This window comes from Molothrus aeneus, chromosome 3, assembly GCF_037042795.1.
Source record: "Molothrus aeneus isolate 106 chromosome 3, BPBGC_Maene_1.0, whole genome shotgun sequence".
NCBI lineage: Eukaryota > Metazoa > Chordata > Aves > Passeriformes > Icteridae > Molothrus > Molothrus aeneus.
The window spans coordinates 47503845-47523628 of NC_089648.1; the positions used below are offsets into that span (position 1 = coordinate 47503845).

Sequence of the window (19784 nt, forward strand, 5' to 3'; positions counted from 1 at the left end):
TGAATGAGCAGACAAGTCCCAGCTGAAGTACGAGAAAGGAAGTCCAAGCTAGAGAAATTCATTCTCCTCACTCAAAAGAAGCAATTAAAATAAAAAGCCCTGCTCCTGTTGTAGAAGCTCAGCTCCAGCACAGAGCCAGCCAGCCACAAAAGCCCTGCCACAGCCCGTGTAATGAACACCTCAGCCAGGCAGCGAGCACACTCCACTGAGGTGAAAGTGAGCAGCTCAGTAACCTCACCTGTCCCACAGCAGGCATTGCCAATAAGAGGCAGTTGGGAAAACCAGTGACTGTCTGCATGGATTCTGCCCAGCAATTTATATAATTGTCTGATGAGCAGATGAAACGATTCTGCTCGGCTTCTCTGAGTCATGATGCCAATCCCTACCATCTTCTGGAGCTCACTTGGCTAGATTAATATATACAGATCCTATAATCAAACCTATGAGGGGAAAAAAGGGCCTGTCCTCAGGATCAAGGAAGATCAAGGCTGTCATGTAAGGGTGGGGCAACCCTGAGAGTACTTATTATAGGAAGTGTTAGCAATGAGGCCTCAATATTAAGGTCATCTTACATTTTGTCTTACATAGCTAATGTGGAAATGATTTCTTATTGAAATGAGCCTTTCCTTTGTGCTCTCTAAGTAAGACTCTTCTAAGATGATAAATGTCAAACTTGAAACAGTCACATTTTTACTTACTCCCCACACCTGGGTTAGCTGCTGAGAGATTGAGAGGATCTATTTGGCCAGCTCTTCAACATGTATAACTCTCTCCAACAAAAATTTACACAAATAGCATGGAAATAAGGTCTTCAAAAGCTGGGTGCAGACCAACAAGGTTTTCCTGGAAGTTATAGAAAAAATATTTTTTCTTGTCAATTAACTAATCTCCTTGCTCTGTATCTTCTGTGGCCACACATATCTAGCTGTACATTTAATATTCTCCCTCTGAAAAAAGGGTATGGTCCAAGTTAAACTGCTTTTTTTTTCCTCATGACTCTTAAGACACACTGCAGCCCCTTAAAACATGGCATGCATAAGAGGAATAAGAACCCTCACAGGGATAACACCCCGTATAACTCCTACCTAGCTACAGCCTCTTAAAGGACTGGCTTCCATAGGCCGAAGGGCAGGACCTGCCAAGGAAGGCTCAGTAATCAGCACCTGTGGGTGCATGGCTAAGTTTCTGGGAATAAAGTTCTGGACCAGAAGTCTAACACACTCCAAGAAAGGTGTTAGAGAAGCATTGTCGGTAACACCGAAAGGCATACTGCAGTGTTACTGATGGCTGCCAGGAAAGTTTTTGTTGAAGTGACAGCTTTAGCAAGGCCCAGTGCCTACAGAGGCCCCGAAAAGGTGACTTTGGTTAACGGGATGGATTGTGGTGGTGGTGGTGGATCTACGCTGGAACCAAGGCTGGTGATCTGGCCCCAGGAGAGCGGAGAGGGGCTGTCTGGACTCAAGGCAGCAGCCGTGCTGGCCGTGCCCTCACCCTGCACCACCGCCTGCACAGGAGGGCCCGGGAGAGCTGCCGGGGCAGTGACTCCAGGGGGAGGGGAGGGGAGGGGAGAGGAGGGGAGAGGAGGGGAGGGGAGGGGAGGGGAGGGGAGGGGAGGGCAGGGCAGGGCAGGGCAGGGCAGGGCAGGGCAGGGCAGGGCAGGACCCAGAGCCCCGGGGCGGCGGCGCGCTCCCGGCCCCTCACGCCGCTCCGGGCCCCTCACGCCGCTCCCGGCCGCGGCGGCCTCCGCGCACGCGCGCGGGGGGAAGGGGGGAGCGCGCGCGCGATATCCGGGCACCCTGCCCCCTCCGCCGAGGGCGAACGGGGCCGCGCCGGCGCGCGCGCTCCCGGGCCTCGGGCCCGCCCCCAGCGGCCCCGCCCCGCCCCGCGCGCTCCCTGGCCCTGTCCCTGGCACTCGCGCGCGCGGCCGGCGGGGGCGCGGCCGGAGCGGGGCCGCGCCGGGAGCCCCGCAGGCGGCGAGGCCGGGCCGGGAGAGGCGGAGCGAAGCGAAGCAAGAAGAGAAGAGAAGAGAAGCGGAGCGAGTGCGGCGGCGGCCGGATCCCGGCGGGGGGAAAGCGCGAGGCGCAACGCAGGCTCCCGCGCCTGCTCGCCTGCCTGCGGAGCGACGGGGACGGGTGAGCCGCCGCCGCTGCTGCTGCTGTCCGCGAGTGGCGGGGAGAGCCGGGCCCTGCGCCCGCCTGGGGCCGCGCCCGCTGCCCGGCAGCCGGGCGGTAAACAAATGGCGGCCCGGCGGGGGCCCGAGCGCCCGGGGGCGCCTCCCCACCGCCAGCCCTGACAGGTCGCCGTTGGCAGAGGCCGCGAGGGGCTCCGTGTGCGGCTCCGCCGGCGTCGCCTCCTCCTCGCGCCCCCCTGCCCCGCGGGGCCCGGAGCGCCGGCTCTGTGCCGGCCGGGCCGGGCCGTGTAGGGTGGCCGCTGCCGCCGGGCCCACGGGTGGCGGCGGACCGAGCTGTGCCGCGGCCGCTCCCTCTGACCCCGCAGTGCTGCCAGCGCTGTCGGGGTGTCGCGATTGCACGTGGGGAAGGCGTAGGGCCGGGGTCTGCCTGGGGCTGTGAGACCGCAGTCGGAGAGTCGCCTTTCGGCGTGAAAGGAGGGAGAAGAGAGCAAATAGTCCAGAGGTATTGCTGAAATCCCTGTCTAATCCCCCGTGTGTGTGTTATTTCGAGTAGATGTGCTCAGAACGTGCAAGAGGTGGTGTTTTCTCTCTTCTCTCGATCCCTTTCTTTAATGGCAGTTTTTTGACGTGCGGTGGAGCCTTTGTTTCCCTCCTTGAAGAAGGTAACGGGGGTTATGTGGTTGTACTCCTGTAACCCCACAGGTCGGCCATCAGAAGCATACAGGGAGATGACAGCGGCTTGTTGAACGGCTCGCGTCTTGGAACGGTTGTGTGGCCTCACTTCCAAAAGTTCTAGCGTCGCTGTTGTTCGCAGCAGGTCTTCCAAATTCTTAAGGGAAATAACCCGTGGACTGAGAGGTGGCTTTCTTTTGTTCTGTAAAACTCTACTCGGATTTGGCTGAGAAGCTTTTCATAATCCTTGTTTCCCTTTTGCTGATTATGTTGTTAATAATGCCAGAGAAGTGTTTGTTAACATACTAGTCCAAACCCAGTGCCCCTGAAGTAACAGCCTCACCTTGCTTGTGCTAGCACTTAAGACATCTCCTCTGCTTTCTCTAGAATTGGTGTGGATGGTTAAGTCCTTCACCTGCTGCCTTCTGCTTCACGTTGATGTGATAGACCTTAACTGGTGCTGTGGTTTGGGGGGTTAAGGTGCATGCATCCAGTTTGAGGAGGATGTCAGTTATCTATGGCCTTCCCCCCTGCACCCTTCTCCCGGAAGTACAGAAAATATTAGAAGAACTTTGTTGGTAAGCAAGTCAAGTACCTGGAATACTGAAAAATGCACTGGCAGCTTTACTCTGTATGCATGTAAATATCTATCTGGAATTTCTCCATAGTGGTCAAGTTTCATCGAGAGAAGAAATAGATTAGAGAGAGTGAATTGGGATTGTATTGCAAGCTGAGACTTTTTGTGGGGTCTCTTCTCTCATTTGCTTCCAAAGTTGGAAGGTGTTAGAGAACAGGAGAATCCCAGCAGAATGGGTAAAAGCTATGCAAAAGCAGTGTTTTTACTCTCCTGCCTGAATATTCTTTCTTTTGCACTAAATTCTGCATTTACGCAATTAACTTCTTAAATTCGGGTTATATTTCCCTTGCTTCCTACTTCAAAGTTAGAAGTCTAATGGGCAAAATAAGTGTTGTGTTTAACAAGCAATATCTGGTTGGAAAGCTTCTGGACAAGATTTCTGCTTGTTTTTGTACAGCCAGGTTTTTAGGTCGTGAGGAGTGTCTACAGCAGAGGGTGTAGTCTACAACTTTGTGAAGAAGAAAGCATATGGTTATTAGTCTTCAGATGAGTTCCTGTGGCTGCTGCAGGTTTCACCTGTGTAAGAAACCCCTGGTTTGCCTTCAGTCCAATTGAGCTAAAAGGAGCAAAATTTTCCTCATATCCATAGACCTATTTCATTGGTGGGCTCTGTCTAAAAGGAGGCAAATGCTGTTTGCCTCTGGCAATGAGATCTAGTAGAATAAAGATGGGAGCAGGGAATCACGTATAGTCATCATTGTACTGGTGACAATTTCCCTTCAGTTTCCTTATCTGCATAATGAGAATAAAGATAATGTATCTATTGGTGAGATGGTTAGATTGTATAAGGGGTGGTAAGTATTCTTGAACAGACCACAAAGAAATGAATATTTACATTATTGATAGTTACAGAGAAATCTGTGTAAGGTCCTAAGTGTCAGGGCACTGTCTAGTCTCAATATTGAATGAAGGAAAAAGACTGAAGAGTCTTGTAATATAAACTGGTCTGAAACAGGCCAAGAGAGTTGAAATGGTAGGGGAGCTCTAGATTCTGACTTACTTTGCAAGCTACTGTTTTTAATAGTTTCTGATGCGACACTTGGTGTCTTACTATAATCTTTTAGTAATCTTTTAATGCTGTTTGAAGCTTCAGGACCCTGCAAACCCTTACAGTCAATGCGACATGCAGTTGAGTAGATTGTGCTGTTTCTTACCAAATGTCTAACATTGATCTGAGCTCTTAATGTGAGATCACAATGAAAAAATGATAGGTCTAAACTTAAGACTTGAGAATGAGAGGCATGGTGAGATAAGCTTCTGATATAGTTACAGCTGTTCGTGTAAAACTTTAGGTAGTGGTTCAGGCTGAGTGTGATACCTGGTTCAGACTTTGCTGCAGAGGTGCTGGAAGGTGGGTGGTGTTTTGTTGAAGTTCAGGCTTTTATTTGTCTATTTAGGAACGTCTCTAGTACAAACTGTAGTTTTCCAGAAGTCCTGTTTGACAGAGAAATTTGCTGGTGTGATAGATTCATTGCAAATAGGATCTTTATAGGAGTGTGCTTTATTGGCAAAGCTTTAATGCTCTTACAAAACCTTGTTTTGTCTGAGTCACTGTTGTCACCAGATAAGGAATGTGTTTGGATAGGATCGTTCAGCTGGAGTCCTTGGGCAAAAAGAAATAGCATCAAGCCTGTTGACATTTGGAAAAGGTGGTCTAAATGATATTAGAGATAACAAATTGATGAATAATCAGATGTCCTAAAACCCTGTACGAACTTGTAGTGAAGATGTTTGTGTTTTCCAGTTCTTCATTCATGTTAGAAACATATTGAAAGAGCTGGTATGACATGCTGACTATGAGATATATTCCCAGCTTTCTGTCATCAGCTGTTTGAGATAGGTGAGGTTTGGTTTAGACAATGGTTTTATTTAAAACTATCTTTTTTTTTTTTTACTGTTTTGTTGGTTTTTAAACCAAGCAGCTTGGAAGGAGGAAAAGCCTAACAGTTGCTGAAAAAAGTGTCATTCATTTGATAAGAAATACCTGAAAATAGAATAAAGTTATTAAAACTTTGTCTTATAATATTGAATATTTTTGTTTTACTTCAAATTCTTCAAAATATTTTGAGACAAACTCCCATCATTTCTACTTCAGTGTAATCTGATAAGGTATCCTTGTGAGTATGTCTGTTAAATTTTTTTGTGTACTGTTTGTTTTGCTACATATTAGCCAGGCCATTGTCTACAACCAAGGGTATATTTTTAACAGAAAACATAATATGGACAGAATACATGACATTGCACTTCAACGTAGGATGTTGGAGAGAACTTGCTTTCATAGTCTATTTACTTAGAGTTGTTTTCTCATTTTGCTATGGGACCTGGTTAAACTTGTGTAGTAAGACCTGAAACAGTACAATAATGAGATGTTTGGCCTGATTTCTGTAAGTACGCAGAGGTCAGGAATTCTTCGGCAGCAGCATGTATGAATTAAAATCTTACGTAAGAAGGATTTATTTTTGGTTTCTTTTGGATGGTTAAAACTACCTACTGTAATACAGAATGCATTATTTTTTCCAGTAGTTCTGTTTCTGGTTACTGAGAAATGGCTTATTTTCTTTCCTGCTTTTCTGGAGGATTTGTGAGTTGGTATTGGGATAAGAATATCATTGTTCCTTTGGGCATATCACCTCAGTTTCACCTCTCTCAAGTTTTAGCAGTAATCCTTGGGAATGAAGGAATGGAAGAAGCATCTTGTTACATTAAAAACCTTTCTAATAGTAAGCAACTTGCTCAATAAGTTCCCATGTATGAAGACTGAAGATGGACAAATTTTAACTAGACTAAAATGCAGTTTGTAAAAGAATCTAACTTTATTTATTTCTTTTAGTTCTCTAGCTGTTGCAGTCTTTCATATGAGTTTGGGGTTTTTCTTCCTGAAATGATCAGAGCAGTGAATTAAGTGCAGTAGCTCAGAATAATAACTTTTAATAATCTCTTACAGCCTTAAATATAATTAGGTTACCATCCAGTGTGACTAACAGCTAGCAATAAGCTAAAATGACAGAACTTAGGTTGTACTTGGGAAGTCTATTAAAAACTTGTTTATATTCTCATAAAATCTACAAAAAATTTAAGTGTTTGTAGCCCCAGTCAGTGTAAGCGCATACCTTTTCAGGGGATTGTACATACATAAAGTAATGTCTACACCTGAAATGAAACCTTACTTCTGATCTCATTTCTTGCAGAATCTGCAGCAATCGAGGAGTCACTCTGTGTTCAAGTTCAGAAGTGCTTTACACATGAAATCTACTGGCTCTCTAGGTGATTCTGCCCTGTCACCATCTCAACAGGTAGAGTGCTTTTGTGCCTGAGCCATGCAGGAAGTGTAGCTGTTCCTCGTGCAGTTGTCCTGTGTCCGTGTGTGCCCAAAGGCACATTGAGGTCTTTGGGTTTCTTCTCAGGGAAATCTGTCAAGGAAGCGAGAATGCATGGCAGATCTGTCACAAAAGTACTCTAAAGAAAAGCCTAGTAGCTTTGCTTTTGATTTTTAGCACTCTTTTAACTGAGTTTAACAAGGATAGAAGAAAGTGTTCTATCATTTCATTAGAGCTTCTATTCTGAAATAATGTAACAAAGCCAGACAGGTAGGGCGTCAGTGGAGGGTCCACTTCTCTGTATTCTCTGAATGGTAGGAAGCTGGTTTGCCACTAGGAAGAGAGGATATTTGGGGCAGGGGCAGACAGGGAAAAGTCTTCTTTATAAGGTTGGCATAAAAAAGGTTGCAATTCCCTATAATTCTAGTGCTCATTGTTTCTGCTGTAGTTAGAGATTTCTCTTTTTTTGGTCTGGTTTGTTTGTGAGGTGGATAGGTAACTTTGATTTATGCTTAAAAAAGCAGCTAGTATATATTCCTTCGATGTTAGACCACTGATAAAACTAGAATCTTTCCAGAAGTATGTGTCCCCCTGAGGGTTTTTTTTCTTGCAGTAGAAAGCCATGTTTTAGTGTGACCTTTTTCTGTCTCTTTTGTGTAATACATAATAATAGCTGTAGACTATGATAGTAATGGTTGAAGTAGCATCCTGCTTAGATAGTAGTTTGGGCTTTAGTAATAGGAGCTCTTTTCATGTTTTCAGTGATTAATGTATAAATTAATATATAAATTAATGTATAAATTAATGTAAACTCGTTCTAGTACGTTCAGTATGCGCAGTCACTACCAGCCAGGGAAGATGCTCTTGTCTTTGTTGTGGATGAATTTATGTTTGAGAATGCAGTGAACACTCATCCATCCAACTGTTTTGAATATAGTTTTAGCTTCCCTGGTCTACCTTGTTGTAACAGAAATCAGGGCTGTCCCGATGAACTTAGGGGTAGGGGGTGGTAATTAGTATTGTGTAAGATTGAGAATTTAAGTTCAGCATCTGAATGAGAAGCTCCTAACAGAAACCTGGGAAAAAGATGGAAGATATATAGCTGTCTCTTCTGATGCCTTTGACTGGCTGCCTTGAACAGAGGCTAGATAGAGTTAGAGAATAAAGTGAGCATTTATTAAAGGCTTTCAACAGATACACCTTGGACCGTGCAGGAGCCTCACAGAGGCTGTACCTAAGATGGATGACAGTCATGAGTTTTTTGGGCAGATACAAGTGTAGTCTATTTGCATATCACGGGTTAATTGTCCAGTTACAGCTTCAGGTAATGAAGCCACACTCCCCCAGCTTGCTGCCCCCCAATTTACTTTTGTTTATACTTTTTGGGCCTGAGGCTGTGATGATCACCTTGGTTCTCAGGCCTGGAAGGATTGTTTTCTCAGGACAAACTGTGAGAGGACTGACTAACACTCTGTGTGGAGTTCAGAGTTATACACTAATGCAGTACAGGATATGAAAAATATAAAAGCTAAAACTTAAGGCATCACTTCTGCAGTGTCCAAAACAAAAGGGAATTTTTTAGTACGTTTTGCATGTATTTGATTGTGGGTGGATTTGGATGCTCCTGGGAGTTTAAACCTGTAGTACAGCTTGTGTGTCTCCAGTCTTCTACTTCCTTGAAGCAGTAATTTAAGAACCTGTTGGTCTATTCAGTTGAATTTGATAGAAGAGTCTTAAAGTAGTTGAGCTTTATAGGTTTGATGAATAATAGGGGCTGTGTAATGGAGGGCTCCAATAGCAGTAATGGTTGCTGTGATTTCCTGTCTTATTGGCCCCAAAGTATTCATATAGGAGTGAGTGAGCAAGCAGGCTTTGGGTTTGATAATACTAAGTATTACTAAGTTTTTGTGGTATAAAAGAAAGTGAGAGCTCACACTTGCAGCTGAAGCGTTGTGCGTGTCTGAAACCCTTATTATGCTATTTTAATGTTTGTGTTACAACAGCAACTGGAAATCACGTGGCTGTAGCAGCTGGAATTTTAATCCTTTTAATTATGATAGATTTTCAAAGCATGTTCTGGCTGATTTAGTCAGCTGACTGTATAGTATGTACAATAACATCAAGTGATGGCACAAATTCTGAGAGCAGTGGTCACCTCACTGGAACGGGATGTATTTTTAGGTTTCTCTGCTAGTAACAGTCAAGTGTATGTACTTCAGCACCCTGAACTGAAGGAACTGAAGCTGGTTGCTGACACTACACTATCAGAAAAGGACAGCTGTTCGTTCTTGCTGTAGTCATTGATCTGACAGTCTTCTGACCATATTGTGACAAGGAACACAGTGGGATATAAACTCTGTCAATATTATTGGTGTTTTAACAACAGGTATTTTTCTTTATGTCAGCAATGACATTCTTTGTTAGCCCTTTCAATTTGCTGTATTAAAGGAAATAAAAGGACTTGAGAGAATTTTCTTTATCTCCCCTTTACCCAACAGGTCTTTTCTTTACAAAGCAGTATTTGGGAAGAGGGTGGTTCTTGTTCTCAGTATAGTACTAATGATATATTGGTCCTGGTTCTTTAATGGGAAATTATTCATATGTGAATGCTCTTAATCTATGAATGAAAGAGGTGCTAAGTTCTGCGATTTACAAAGTTAGCTTACAAAATAGAGTGAGTCATGGCCATTTGCTGATTAATCAATGTGCTAATTCTTGAGGTCTTATCTATTTATTTTACCAGTTTGATAGGGTCATTTGTTTTTTTTTTCCTTTGGACTTAATTTGCAATTTAAGAATTGAATTATATCAGAAGTCTAAAGTAGTTCAAGCAGTCCAGGAACTCATGAATGCCCAAAACAGCTGTTGAGTTTGAAGCTCAAGTATTAAAATTAAAAATGCATAAAAGGACATTTAATATATTTAAAGAGACTTCGTAGTAACTTATAAATAAAATGCAACATTCTGACTAAATTGAAGTTTTGCAGGAGGTACTTAGGAGTTAAGGCTTGTAAGCAGAACACAGAATTTTAGTGAATGTTCTGCTGATGGTCTACTGATGTCTGAAGATATTTTAAATTATATGTTTAGAAAATGAGCCAAAGGATTTGGATTTTAAGATAAATGGCAATTAATATCACGCTTCTTGATACTAGTGACCAGTAAAATTCTTATGTACAGAAACTGAGAGAATAAGTTACTTCAGCTATTTAATCGATTTTGTGCATAACTGTTTCTTGATAAAACCAATCTGAAGCATCTGTAATAGAACAAATTAGCATCTAGCTATTGATAGGACTTGGGATTTTAGTGTCAGCTTTGGCTTTCACACACTGTCTGTTAGTGATATTTGATGTTTTCACCAGATTTTGTTTCCTTCTTGCTTTGAAAGGTCATTTGCTTATATGAAATAGTTAAGTTTTTATGAATAGTAGCTTATGAGTGAAAGGAGTTCAGGAGCCTGAGAAAAGCCAGTATCATTGTGCAACTCAAGTTTCACAATCTGACTTGTAAAGACCAAGATAGTGTGCTGGGGAGGAGGATGTTTTACTGTCTTAATAGAATGTTCTGTGTAAGCTCAGGCTATTTAAAGATACTATTTAATGATGGTTGACTAATTTAGGGTATGTCTCCAGAAACGGTGCAGGCAAACACCAGCTCACTTTGACTGTTCTGAGCTGCTGCATGTGGGCCAGCTTTGGCTTAGAAGCAGTAGAATAGTGCTGGCTTTGCAGTGTGTGCTGTTTCTCCAACATAATTCCCATATGTCCCCTTTCTGGGTTGAGTGAAGGTGGATCATCTGCCTTGCCCAAAATTTGTAAAATTTTGGCCCAAATTGCTGTCATGCAACACATCTTGACATGATCTGATGGTATTGATGTGAAATTCCCACTGAAGTGTTACAGTCAGTATGGAATGGGCTACAGGCAGCCATGAGTCTCTGGAAAGGACGTGTGTCCTCTCCTGCTCCACACGCCGGGATGTGCCCAGCATGGAGCCATGCGGCAGCAGCACCCAGGGCAGCCCCTTGCTGCTGTGGAGGAACACGCCTGCTCCTGTGGGTGTCCTGTGAGTCTTGACAGCACTACCCCTGGGCTGCTGTCAGACTGTACCCAGCTTTTCCACCCCGTGGGAAAGGGCATTGGCAGCTCATGACACGAGTGCCCTCTTTTCACCTGGAGTACTGTCAAGTGGATGGTGAAGCTGCTCAGTAGGGTGAGAGCATCCATAAACCCCACAATGAGGCAGAGGTCATCTTGGGTGCCCTCATGGGCGGGTGAGACCTGTGCAGCCGAGCCCAGTTAGTAATACACTGTCCCATCCTAAGAGTCATTGGTACTCCTGCCTGAACACACCCACAGGCTGCTCTCCCAGGGGCTCACTTCTGGCCAGCTTTGTGGGAGCAGGACTCTGTTTAGATAGATAGATGGGGCTGGGCTCTCTAAAGGCCCTGGCATTATAAACTAGCAATTGTATTTTTCAGTGCTATTTCCATTTTGTCTTATTCACTTTAAAATACACACATAACCTGAGAGCTTCCTTTTGATCTCTGGTCACCTGTTGACTTGAGGAGAAGTAGTTTGGTTTCAGTATTGATAGACATTTCTGAGATTTTCTTTGGTCTAGCAACAGGCCACAGTATTTGGCAAAATTACTCAGAGAGGGCTTTGCTGGAAGAACTAAAATTATCTTCAGAGAAGTCAAATAATTTTTTCATTCTTTACTGAACCTGTTTAATGTTAATGTTAATGCTATCTGATTTAATTTGCAAGTCAAAAGCAGATTGTGTACCAGAGATGTTTGCAAGAATGTTGAACAAGTCAGTCACTGAGTCCAGCAACTGATACACTTGACAATTTATTTGAAACTTACTGTTACTCTATATAAATGCTAAGGTAGGGTGGGGGAAATTCAGCTGTGTTTTGCCTGCTAAGTGTAGCACATATGCCTTTTTGTTAAAAGTGTTCAGGAGAGTGGGTGGCTAAAATATTTAAGTTATCCAAATTACGAAGCATGGGGGGTTGAGGACTGATTGCTACTTAAAGTTGGCATGAATTTCAAAGCATTATAAAAGAATACAAGTGAGTGAGGTGTCAAATATATTTCTGTTTAAATGCTTTAAATTATTTAAGGTGGAGTGTCTCAAAGGCACTTTTGTTTCCTTTTGCCTTCAGTTTCAAGGGAAGCAGTTTTCCTTTTATAGAGTAATTTTAATTTAAGAAGGTTTAATGCATTAAACCTGAAGTGTTTAGTCTAAAGACAATGCATGAGAGCACTTGTTAGCAGAATAAGGAACCATTTTTATTAATCTTAAATTCTTTGAGCATTTTATTTCTCAAGAAAATTGTTAGAGGGAGAGGAGTAAGGAAAAGATGGAATGAACAATGTATTTTTGAGATTTGGCTCTGTACAAGTCATTCACTGATACCTCTGAACTTTAATCCCTACTGATATCACTTCTGAGAGGGAGTTTGTAAGAGCGTAGGGAAGCGCTTGGTAACTTGTGTGGGCCTGCACTCCAGCTGGAGAGCAGTTCCAGACTTTCTCAAAGTATGATACAAAGACACAAAGTTTACTCTTCTTTTTTTTTCTTTCTTTTTGTTTATTTTTCCACAACTAAGAATTGAATTTTTTGTTGGTGTCAATATGTTGTTGTAGATTGCACCATCAAGGTATATATATTTTGGTTTTTATTGCTGTTTGGCCTTGTTATGCAGAGTTGTTGATATCCTTACACTTTGAATTGCTGGTATTGTGATCAGGGTGGCCATGGGATGCATTAAAAAATTACCTTTTGTGGGTTGAAGTGGACATGTAGATAGGACCATGTAGGCAACTAAAGTTTTATGTAAATGTTTGCAGAGAGATAAAAGGACTTATTTAATATGTAGTGTAATTATGTAGTATTATTTGCTACCCTTGTACAACAACTACTCTAGAAAATAAAGGGAGGGGCTATAGGCTTTAGATGAAGAAAAAGAGTGAAGAGCTGTTGTAAAGGACGGCAGTCTGTTAGAAGCAGGGAGTGGGGAGAGAATGGGACATGGCATGGAATTAAGATGCTCACTGAAGGCTGCAGGTTGCCTTAAACAGAACTGCAAGAAGAGGGTGTCCGCGGCTTAGGTGACAGGCAGCCTGGGGAACAGGTTGCCTCTGTTTAATTTAGAGAATTGGACATGAGGATGAATCTGGTTTCCTTTATTTTGTCACTGTACTCTGTGCAATTGTATAATTTATAATTGTTGTTGGCTATATAGTCCAAGGTCATGCTTTGTTTTTCATGGAATGATCTTTTTGCAATGAGCGGGGAAAAGGGGCTATTCCACAGTGAAGGATTATACATCTTTACTGAAGCTGCATATATTAGACTTGGTAAATAAATGCAAAGACTGTGTTCTGGACTCTGATACAAATGTGTATTTTTAATTTTCAGCTTAACTTTTAAGCACTAGTTCTTTGAAATAAGATGTTACATACTTGTTTTTTTAAAATGTCTACTAATCAAGCATGCAAAACTGCAAATAGTAGCTAGTAAATATTAACAATGTTGAGTTAACATTATATGCTCTTGTCTCCTTTCTCTTTAATCAGAATTGGATTTACAGTCATGGAGGAACATCAGCAGCACTTACACTGTGTGAACTGTGTCAGCCGTCGTTGTATGACCAGACCAGAGCCGGGCATTTCCTGTGATCTGATTGGCTGCCCCTTGGTTTGTGGAGCAGTTTTTCACTCATGTAAAGCTGAGGAACACCGCATGTTATGTCCCCTTGAAAGAGTGCCTTGTTTGAATAGTGGCTTTGGATGTCCCTTCATAGTAGCCCGAAACAAAATTGCTGATCATCTAGAAGTTTGTCCTGCAAGTGTGGTATGTTGTACCATGGAGTGGAATAGATGGCCAGTCAGTTATGCTGACCGAAAATCTTATGAAAACCTGAGTAAAGATGTCGATGAGGTGGAGCAGCTAGATATGGCTTTAGCTCTTCAAGACCAGCGCATGTTATTAGAATCACTTAAAGTAGCAACTATGATGTCAAAAGCAGGTGATCAAATACCAGAATCCAGAGAGCAAACCTCTGTCAAATCAAGTGCCCCCGATACAGTGCATACCAACTGTTTGATGCCTGTAGATGGAGAGTCCTATGGTGCACTTTATCAAGCTACTGTAGAAACAACAAGAAGTTTAGCTGCTGCTCTGGATATCCTGAACACTGCTACAAGGGACATTGGTATGTTAAGTTCAAACCTCTGCATTTCACCACATGAAATGAAAGAAGATCCCAAGATTAAAGAACAAGCTTCTAGTGGCATTATTCAGGATAAAAAGTCTGACTCTGAAAATCCAGATGAAGATAATGTAGGAGCAGTTGGGGGAATTAACTTTGATAGCCCGAGTCAAAATTCACAAATGGAGCAAAATGGTTCTTGTGATATTTGTTATGATGTAGTGCAAAACCATGACTTAAATCTAAACCTCAGTAACTCCTCACTTTTGTGTAATGGTTTTCATGTAGAAAATGTAGAAAATGAATGTTCAAAGGTGTTGGACCACAGTGAAGATCTTGGTGTATCTAACTCAAAACCGTCCAGTGTAGCAAATGGTGAATGTACTGCATCTCATGATGATGAAGCATTAGAGTCTTGCAGCTCCTGCCCTATAACAGCACAAGTTGAAATAATACCAGCTGATCACTTAGTTAATGGCAATGCTAATCATGTGCTACTTCCCCATAATGCTAATGAAGAAGAAATGTTAGAGAGACAAGTGGAGCAAGAAAGATTGAGAAACATAGATGCATTTTCACTTTTACGGCATCGATCGTACAGATTCCTTGTTAACCATTATTGGTCAACACCCAAAGAAGACAAAGCTGTTGATACATCAGATTTGGAGATAACAGAAGATCCTATGGGTCTTCAGGGAATTGATCTAATCACTGCAGCTCTGTTGTTTTGCCTAGGAGATTCTCCCGGAGGTAGGGGGATATCAGAAAGTCGCGCTGTCGATGTGTATCACGTTGACTTTGGGACCCAGACGTTTTCTCTCCCATCTGCTATATTGGCCACAAATACAATGGTGGGGGAAATAGCTTCAGCTTCTGCATGTGATCATGCCAACCCACAGCTCTCAAATCCAAGTCCATTCCAGACCCTTGGATTGGATTTGGTATTGGAATATGTGGCTAGATACCAAACAAAACAGCGTTCAATGTTTACATTTGTTTGTGGACAGTTGTTTAGAAGGAACGAATTTTCGTCGCATTTTAAGAATGTGCATGGAGACATTCATGCTGGCCTCAATGGCTGGATGGAGCAGAGGTGCCCTTTGGCATATTATGGGTGCACATATTCTCAACGAAGGTTTTGCCCTTCAACACAAGGGGCAAAAATTATTCATGACCGCCATTTAAGGTCATTTGGAGTTCAGCCTTGTATATCCACAGTATTAGTAGAACCAGCAAAAAGCTGTTTAATTGGACTACACAACGACCATCTGAGTAGTCTACCTTTTGAGGTGCTGCAGCACATTGCTAGTTTTCTAGATGGCTTTAGTTTATGTCAGCTTTCAAGAGTGTCACGTTTAATGAGAGACGTGTGTGGAAGCTTGCTTCAAGCACGTGGAATGGTGATACTGCTTTGGGAGAAGAGAAAGTGCCCAGAAGGAAGTTCTTGGCAGGTAAAAGAAAAGGTAAGTTACTATTTTTTTTTATTTTGAAGGTGAAAGGGAAAGTATTATATTGGTCCTGTTTCTGTTTTTTTTCTTAATATTATGTCTGTTACTACTGGATTATGGTGTAATAACCTTTTGAGAAAGAGATTGTTGTATAGAAAAAGTGAAAATTGCTGCAGGTTGTCTCAGTCTTTTCCACACTTGGAGAAATAGAAGTAGCGTCTGTATAGTTTGTGCTGGATGTAAGTAAATTAGCTTCTGTTTTTTCCAATATTTTAAAATGTTGAAAGATTACTTCATGATTTGCTTTAAGATCAGTATTTCATAGAAGTGGGAAAGCTGCCTACAAAAGTTTGCTTTTCTTGCCTGTGTAGTGTTTACAGCAATTTTTATTTTCAAGCCTGTTGAGATCATATCTATTGCCTTGGTACCAAATGCCTTAAATATTGAAATAATTTAAAACCTTTGGGTGACCTTTGTGTAATGCAGTTTTTACCATTCTCCCCACTCCAAACTGCAGAGTATTTGCAGCACTCATTTGGAGTTGCACAAGTTGATAAGAAACAAACTATTGTGGCTGGTCTTAAAATACCTTGTAATTTAACTTCCAATTGTATCTATTTTTTGTGGACACAAAAAATATTGCCTTTGTTTCTTCCCAGTGTTCAGAGTTGTCTTGGGGTCTGAATCAGCCTGGGACAAACAGTACTAAGTTCTGTATAGTGTATTTTTGTCATGTTGATTTTTAGTATGAGTTATTGACAACATTACCTGAAAGTTCTATAGCACAAGCATGTGATTTCCTGCTCTGAGTTCAGGTATCTTGAAACACTGTGAGCCTAAGTGCAGCTTATTTCCTAGGTCTGGCGCTTCAGTACAGCCTTTTGTACTGTGAATGAGTGGAAGTTTGCTGACATTGTGAGCATGGCTGACCACTTGAAGAAGTGTAGCTACAACGCCGTGGAGAGAAGAGAGGAGGCTGTGCCGCTGCCATGCATGTGTGTGACGCGAGAGCTCACCAAGGAGGGACGCTCGCTGCGCTCTGTTTTGAAGCCAGTACTTTAAGTACTGCAGCCACTCCAATTGCACATACACTCAAGCACCTGATATAACCTCGGTAATATTACGAGACACTTTATTAATGTACTAAAGATACTTTCTAGCTAAATCTACTCTGTCACTGTGTATATAAGGTTTGAAGTGACATTTATTTTTTATAATACTGTTTAGCTGGAAAGTAATGAAAGTTGCCTTAACGTTTGAAAAATTCGGAACTTGCTGGACAGGGTAGTTTTATCTAACTTATGTAATTTAAGAACAAAATCCTAAGGTGTGTTTTCTGATTCACTGGTGCCCATGTAGCTGTTGACTGATAACATTTAAAAAATGGCCTCTAAATGGTATCCACATTTGGATAGGAAACACTGAATTGTAGTGAGAGAAAAGTCCTGTCCAAATCCTGTACCTTCAGTGTCTGGTCTTTTTTTTTTTTAAACAAATTATAATCCAAATATTTGAAAGATAAGAAAGAATTCAAAACTTTATAATAGAAGTCTCAAACACAGCTTTTAAGCACATCTTTTCTCATTAAATTGGTGTTCTAATGCTCTTCCTAGTTAACAGGTGATCTAGGATCAGCTTTTTTTTTAAAAGAAAGGTTTTTTAGGAATGATATAAGTGAACTCAGATTTACAGCAGCTTAATTTTTAGTACAACTTTGTTTTGACATGTCAACAATTGCTATTTCTTCTTCTGAACTCTTAACAAGTTGTTTTACTTCTGGGAGCAAAACTTTTAGAGCTAAAACCATGGAATACTAGTTTTTACTCTCACACCTACAGTGATATCAATGTCAAATGTTCAGAAAATTTTTCCTTGTCCTGCAGTTGGCTGAGGGTCAAATTGCTTGAGCAGTCAGAAATTCAAAGTATGTGATGAACAGTTATGAATTTATAGAGCAGCTAATGAAAGGGCTTTACTTGTTCTGTGGTATTGTGACATGTATTGTCTCCTTTTCTGTTAATTTGTCTATAAAAATGCTGCTTTTATAAGGAGCATTTTAAATTACTGGTATGTATAGCAAATGTATCATCTTCATAAGATGAGACATGATTTGTTAATTGTATAAGGCATATCAGAAATGTTATGTTAATCCACATTTGTTAAACCAATAACTCCCAATTTGCTTCCAGTCTTCCATAAGGAAAGATCTTACGAAGTGTTTGTGAACAGAGAATACATGCTATAAAAAATGGCCTGGTATAGCAAAACTTTAATAACTTGAACTGACTTTCCAACTTGTTTGTATTACTGTCGGTGTCTCTAGCCTGTTGCACTTAGCAACTGTGCCACAAAACTAAAACAGAAACAGACCAGAGCTCGGAACAATGAAATACAGTGTATATTTCCATTATAGGAAAAAAAAAAGAGATTAGTAAGGAGGAGATGTTTACAAAAATGGCTAAATTTATTACTTGCAATTTCTGTACCGGACACTTGTTTATGGCTAATCTGGCTGCAGTTCACAGCTTTGGGATCTCTGCATTTCCCATTCTGGATTCAGTCCAGCTAAACATTCACTGCCTTTTTTTCTGTTCAGAGTGCTACAGGTGCTCAGAAAAAAACCCCAAAAAACAGTGCCATGAGTTGAAATTATAAGAACTCAAATAGAAGCTTTGCCTGGATCTTCAAACTGCATGTTCTCATTCCACAACTTCTCTTCTTTGTTGTGTAAAGAGAAGAAAGGAGTAAACCCTCTACAGAAGTTAGCAACATTTGTAGTAATTCTTAGCTGTTACCACAGTTGTCTGGAAAGGAGAATCTAGATTCAAGTAGAGATCTGACTATACCAACTGGGTTTTAGGTAGGAATCTTACACCCCCAGCCTGGTTCCTTGAATACATTGAAATGCTCATTACCCACAGATTCTTCAGTACAAGGCAGGAGATGACTTTCATCAGTTCTTGTCTTTCAGCTCTAATGGCTCCTTGCTGCTGCTCTCCAGTGTTTAAAAGTAGTTGTGTGACTGGAAGGATCCTGAAAGTTGAGGAGATAATGCTCGCATTTATGGCTAAATCTACTTCAAAACATCTGTCTTGGGTTACTGGTATTTTTTAGTGAGCAATGTGGTGGTTTTGGTACTCTGCATTCTTTGTAACTCTCCAGAGCCCTGATAAGTACAGTAGGCAGGCACATGTCTTGGTGCTTTTGGAGAGGAGTTAGAGGAACTGGTGTTAGAACCTCGCTTGTAGCACAGTGCAGAACTGCATTTAAAGTATCATCAGTTGTTGATCTATTAAAATGAACTTTTAAAGTACTCTTTTTAAGAAATAACACTATTTCTCAATACATGCACTTTTATTTTCAAATGTAGATACAGGCTTTTTTGTTAAATTAGTTTATTTTTTATGAGAATCCAGAGCTATTAAAATATCAGTGTTGTAAACAACATATCTGCCTTGTAAACTGCTCCAAATGCAGAAATACAGTATACTTAGGATAAAACTTTTTTTTACACTGCTATGCAGTTTGTAAAACATCTATGGTGTATAGTCAGTCTATCAAAATGTGACCTGTTCACATTTGCCCTTGAATTTTAAAAATGTCATATCCCTTTCCTGGTACATGTTGAGTACAGCATATATAGACAGCTGTTCCAGTCTTTCTTTTACTTGATACCACATTGCTACTTTGTTTAAGATGTTATGTTTTCAATCATTATGCAATGTTTTTTTTCAATGTCTGTTGAAATCTTAATAAAACTTTTGGAGTTTCTCTTTTAGTATGAGTGTATTTTCTTTAAAGCTCATCCCCAGGCTTTGGGTGTTCAAGCATGGTGCTCAGCGTCTGCCTATAGGATTCCAGTAAGTACTCCAAAACTAAAGTTACATACGGGAAACTATTTGCAAACATTCAAACATTGCATAATTTTGAAATTATTCATATTTATACACATTTCAGCATGAAGATTGGTCATTAATTTTCAGATTATCTGCCCATTTCTATTGCTTTCATCTATTATGCAGCATAGATTCCCTTCCATAATGAAAGATATGAGTACATAACACCGAAGACACATATTGTAGCTTGTAGGCTTGTTCTAACTGATTTTTCTGAATAAAGTGGAAAGATTATCTGATCAATATGATATACTGCTGGTTTGCAAAGAACATTTTTCAGTATGTTGTTTTGTGAGTAAAGCTTCTAGAAAGTTGTTGGTTAGAATAGTACAGAAACAAAATTTAGGGTGTTTAGATAATGGTTGTATTTCAGAATGCTTATGGAATGGCAAAATATAAAACATCATTAAAATAGAAGACTGCTCAGAAATTGATGTTTTGCCCTGACATTTGCTAA

General features: G+C 41.2%; 1 protein-coding gene across 4 annotated transcripts; it reads left to right on the forward strand.

Annotated features, from left to right (window-relative positions):
- The first annotated feature begins 1998 nt into the window (after positions 1-1998).
- On the forward strand, positions 1999-19209 carry FBXO30 (F-box protein 30). Of its 4 annotated transcripts, XM_066546840.1 has the most exons (5): positions 1999-2132; positions 3191-3381; positions 6629-6733; positions 13349-15446; positions 16290-19209. In XM_066546840.1, exons 4-5 carry the CDS (start codon positions 13365-13367, stop codon positions 16491-16493), a joined length of 2286 nt encoding a protein of 761 aa, XP_066402937.1. In that variant the 5' UTR covers positions 1999-2132; positions 3191-3381; positions 6629-6733; positions 13349-13364; the 3' UTR covers positions 16494-19209. The 4 variants fall into 4 exon arrangements, with proteins under 4 accessions (XP_066402937.1, XP_066402939.1, XP_066402938.1 ...); XM_066546842.1 differs by lacking the exon at positions 6629-6733; XM_066546841.1 differs by lacking the exon at positions 3191-3381.
- The last annotated feature ends 575 nt before the right edge of the window (positions 19210-19784 follow it).

Bases quoted from the DNA above. Each gene is read 5' to 3' on its own strand.
- FBXO30 (XM_066546840.1), top strand. From the start codon at position 13,365: ATGGAGGAACATCAGCAGCACTTACACTGTGTGAACTGTGTCAGCCGT. The intron at 15,447-16,289 runs GTAAGTTACTAT...CTTATTTCCTAG, and splicing joins CTTGGCAGGTAAAAGAAAAG to GTCTGGCGCTTCAGTACAGC.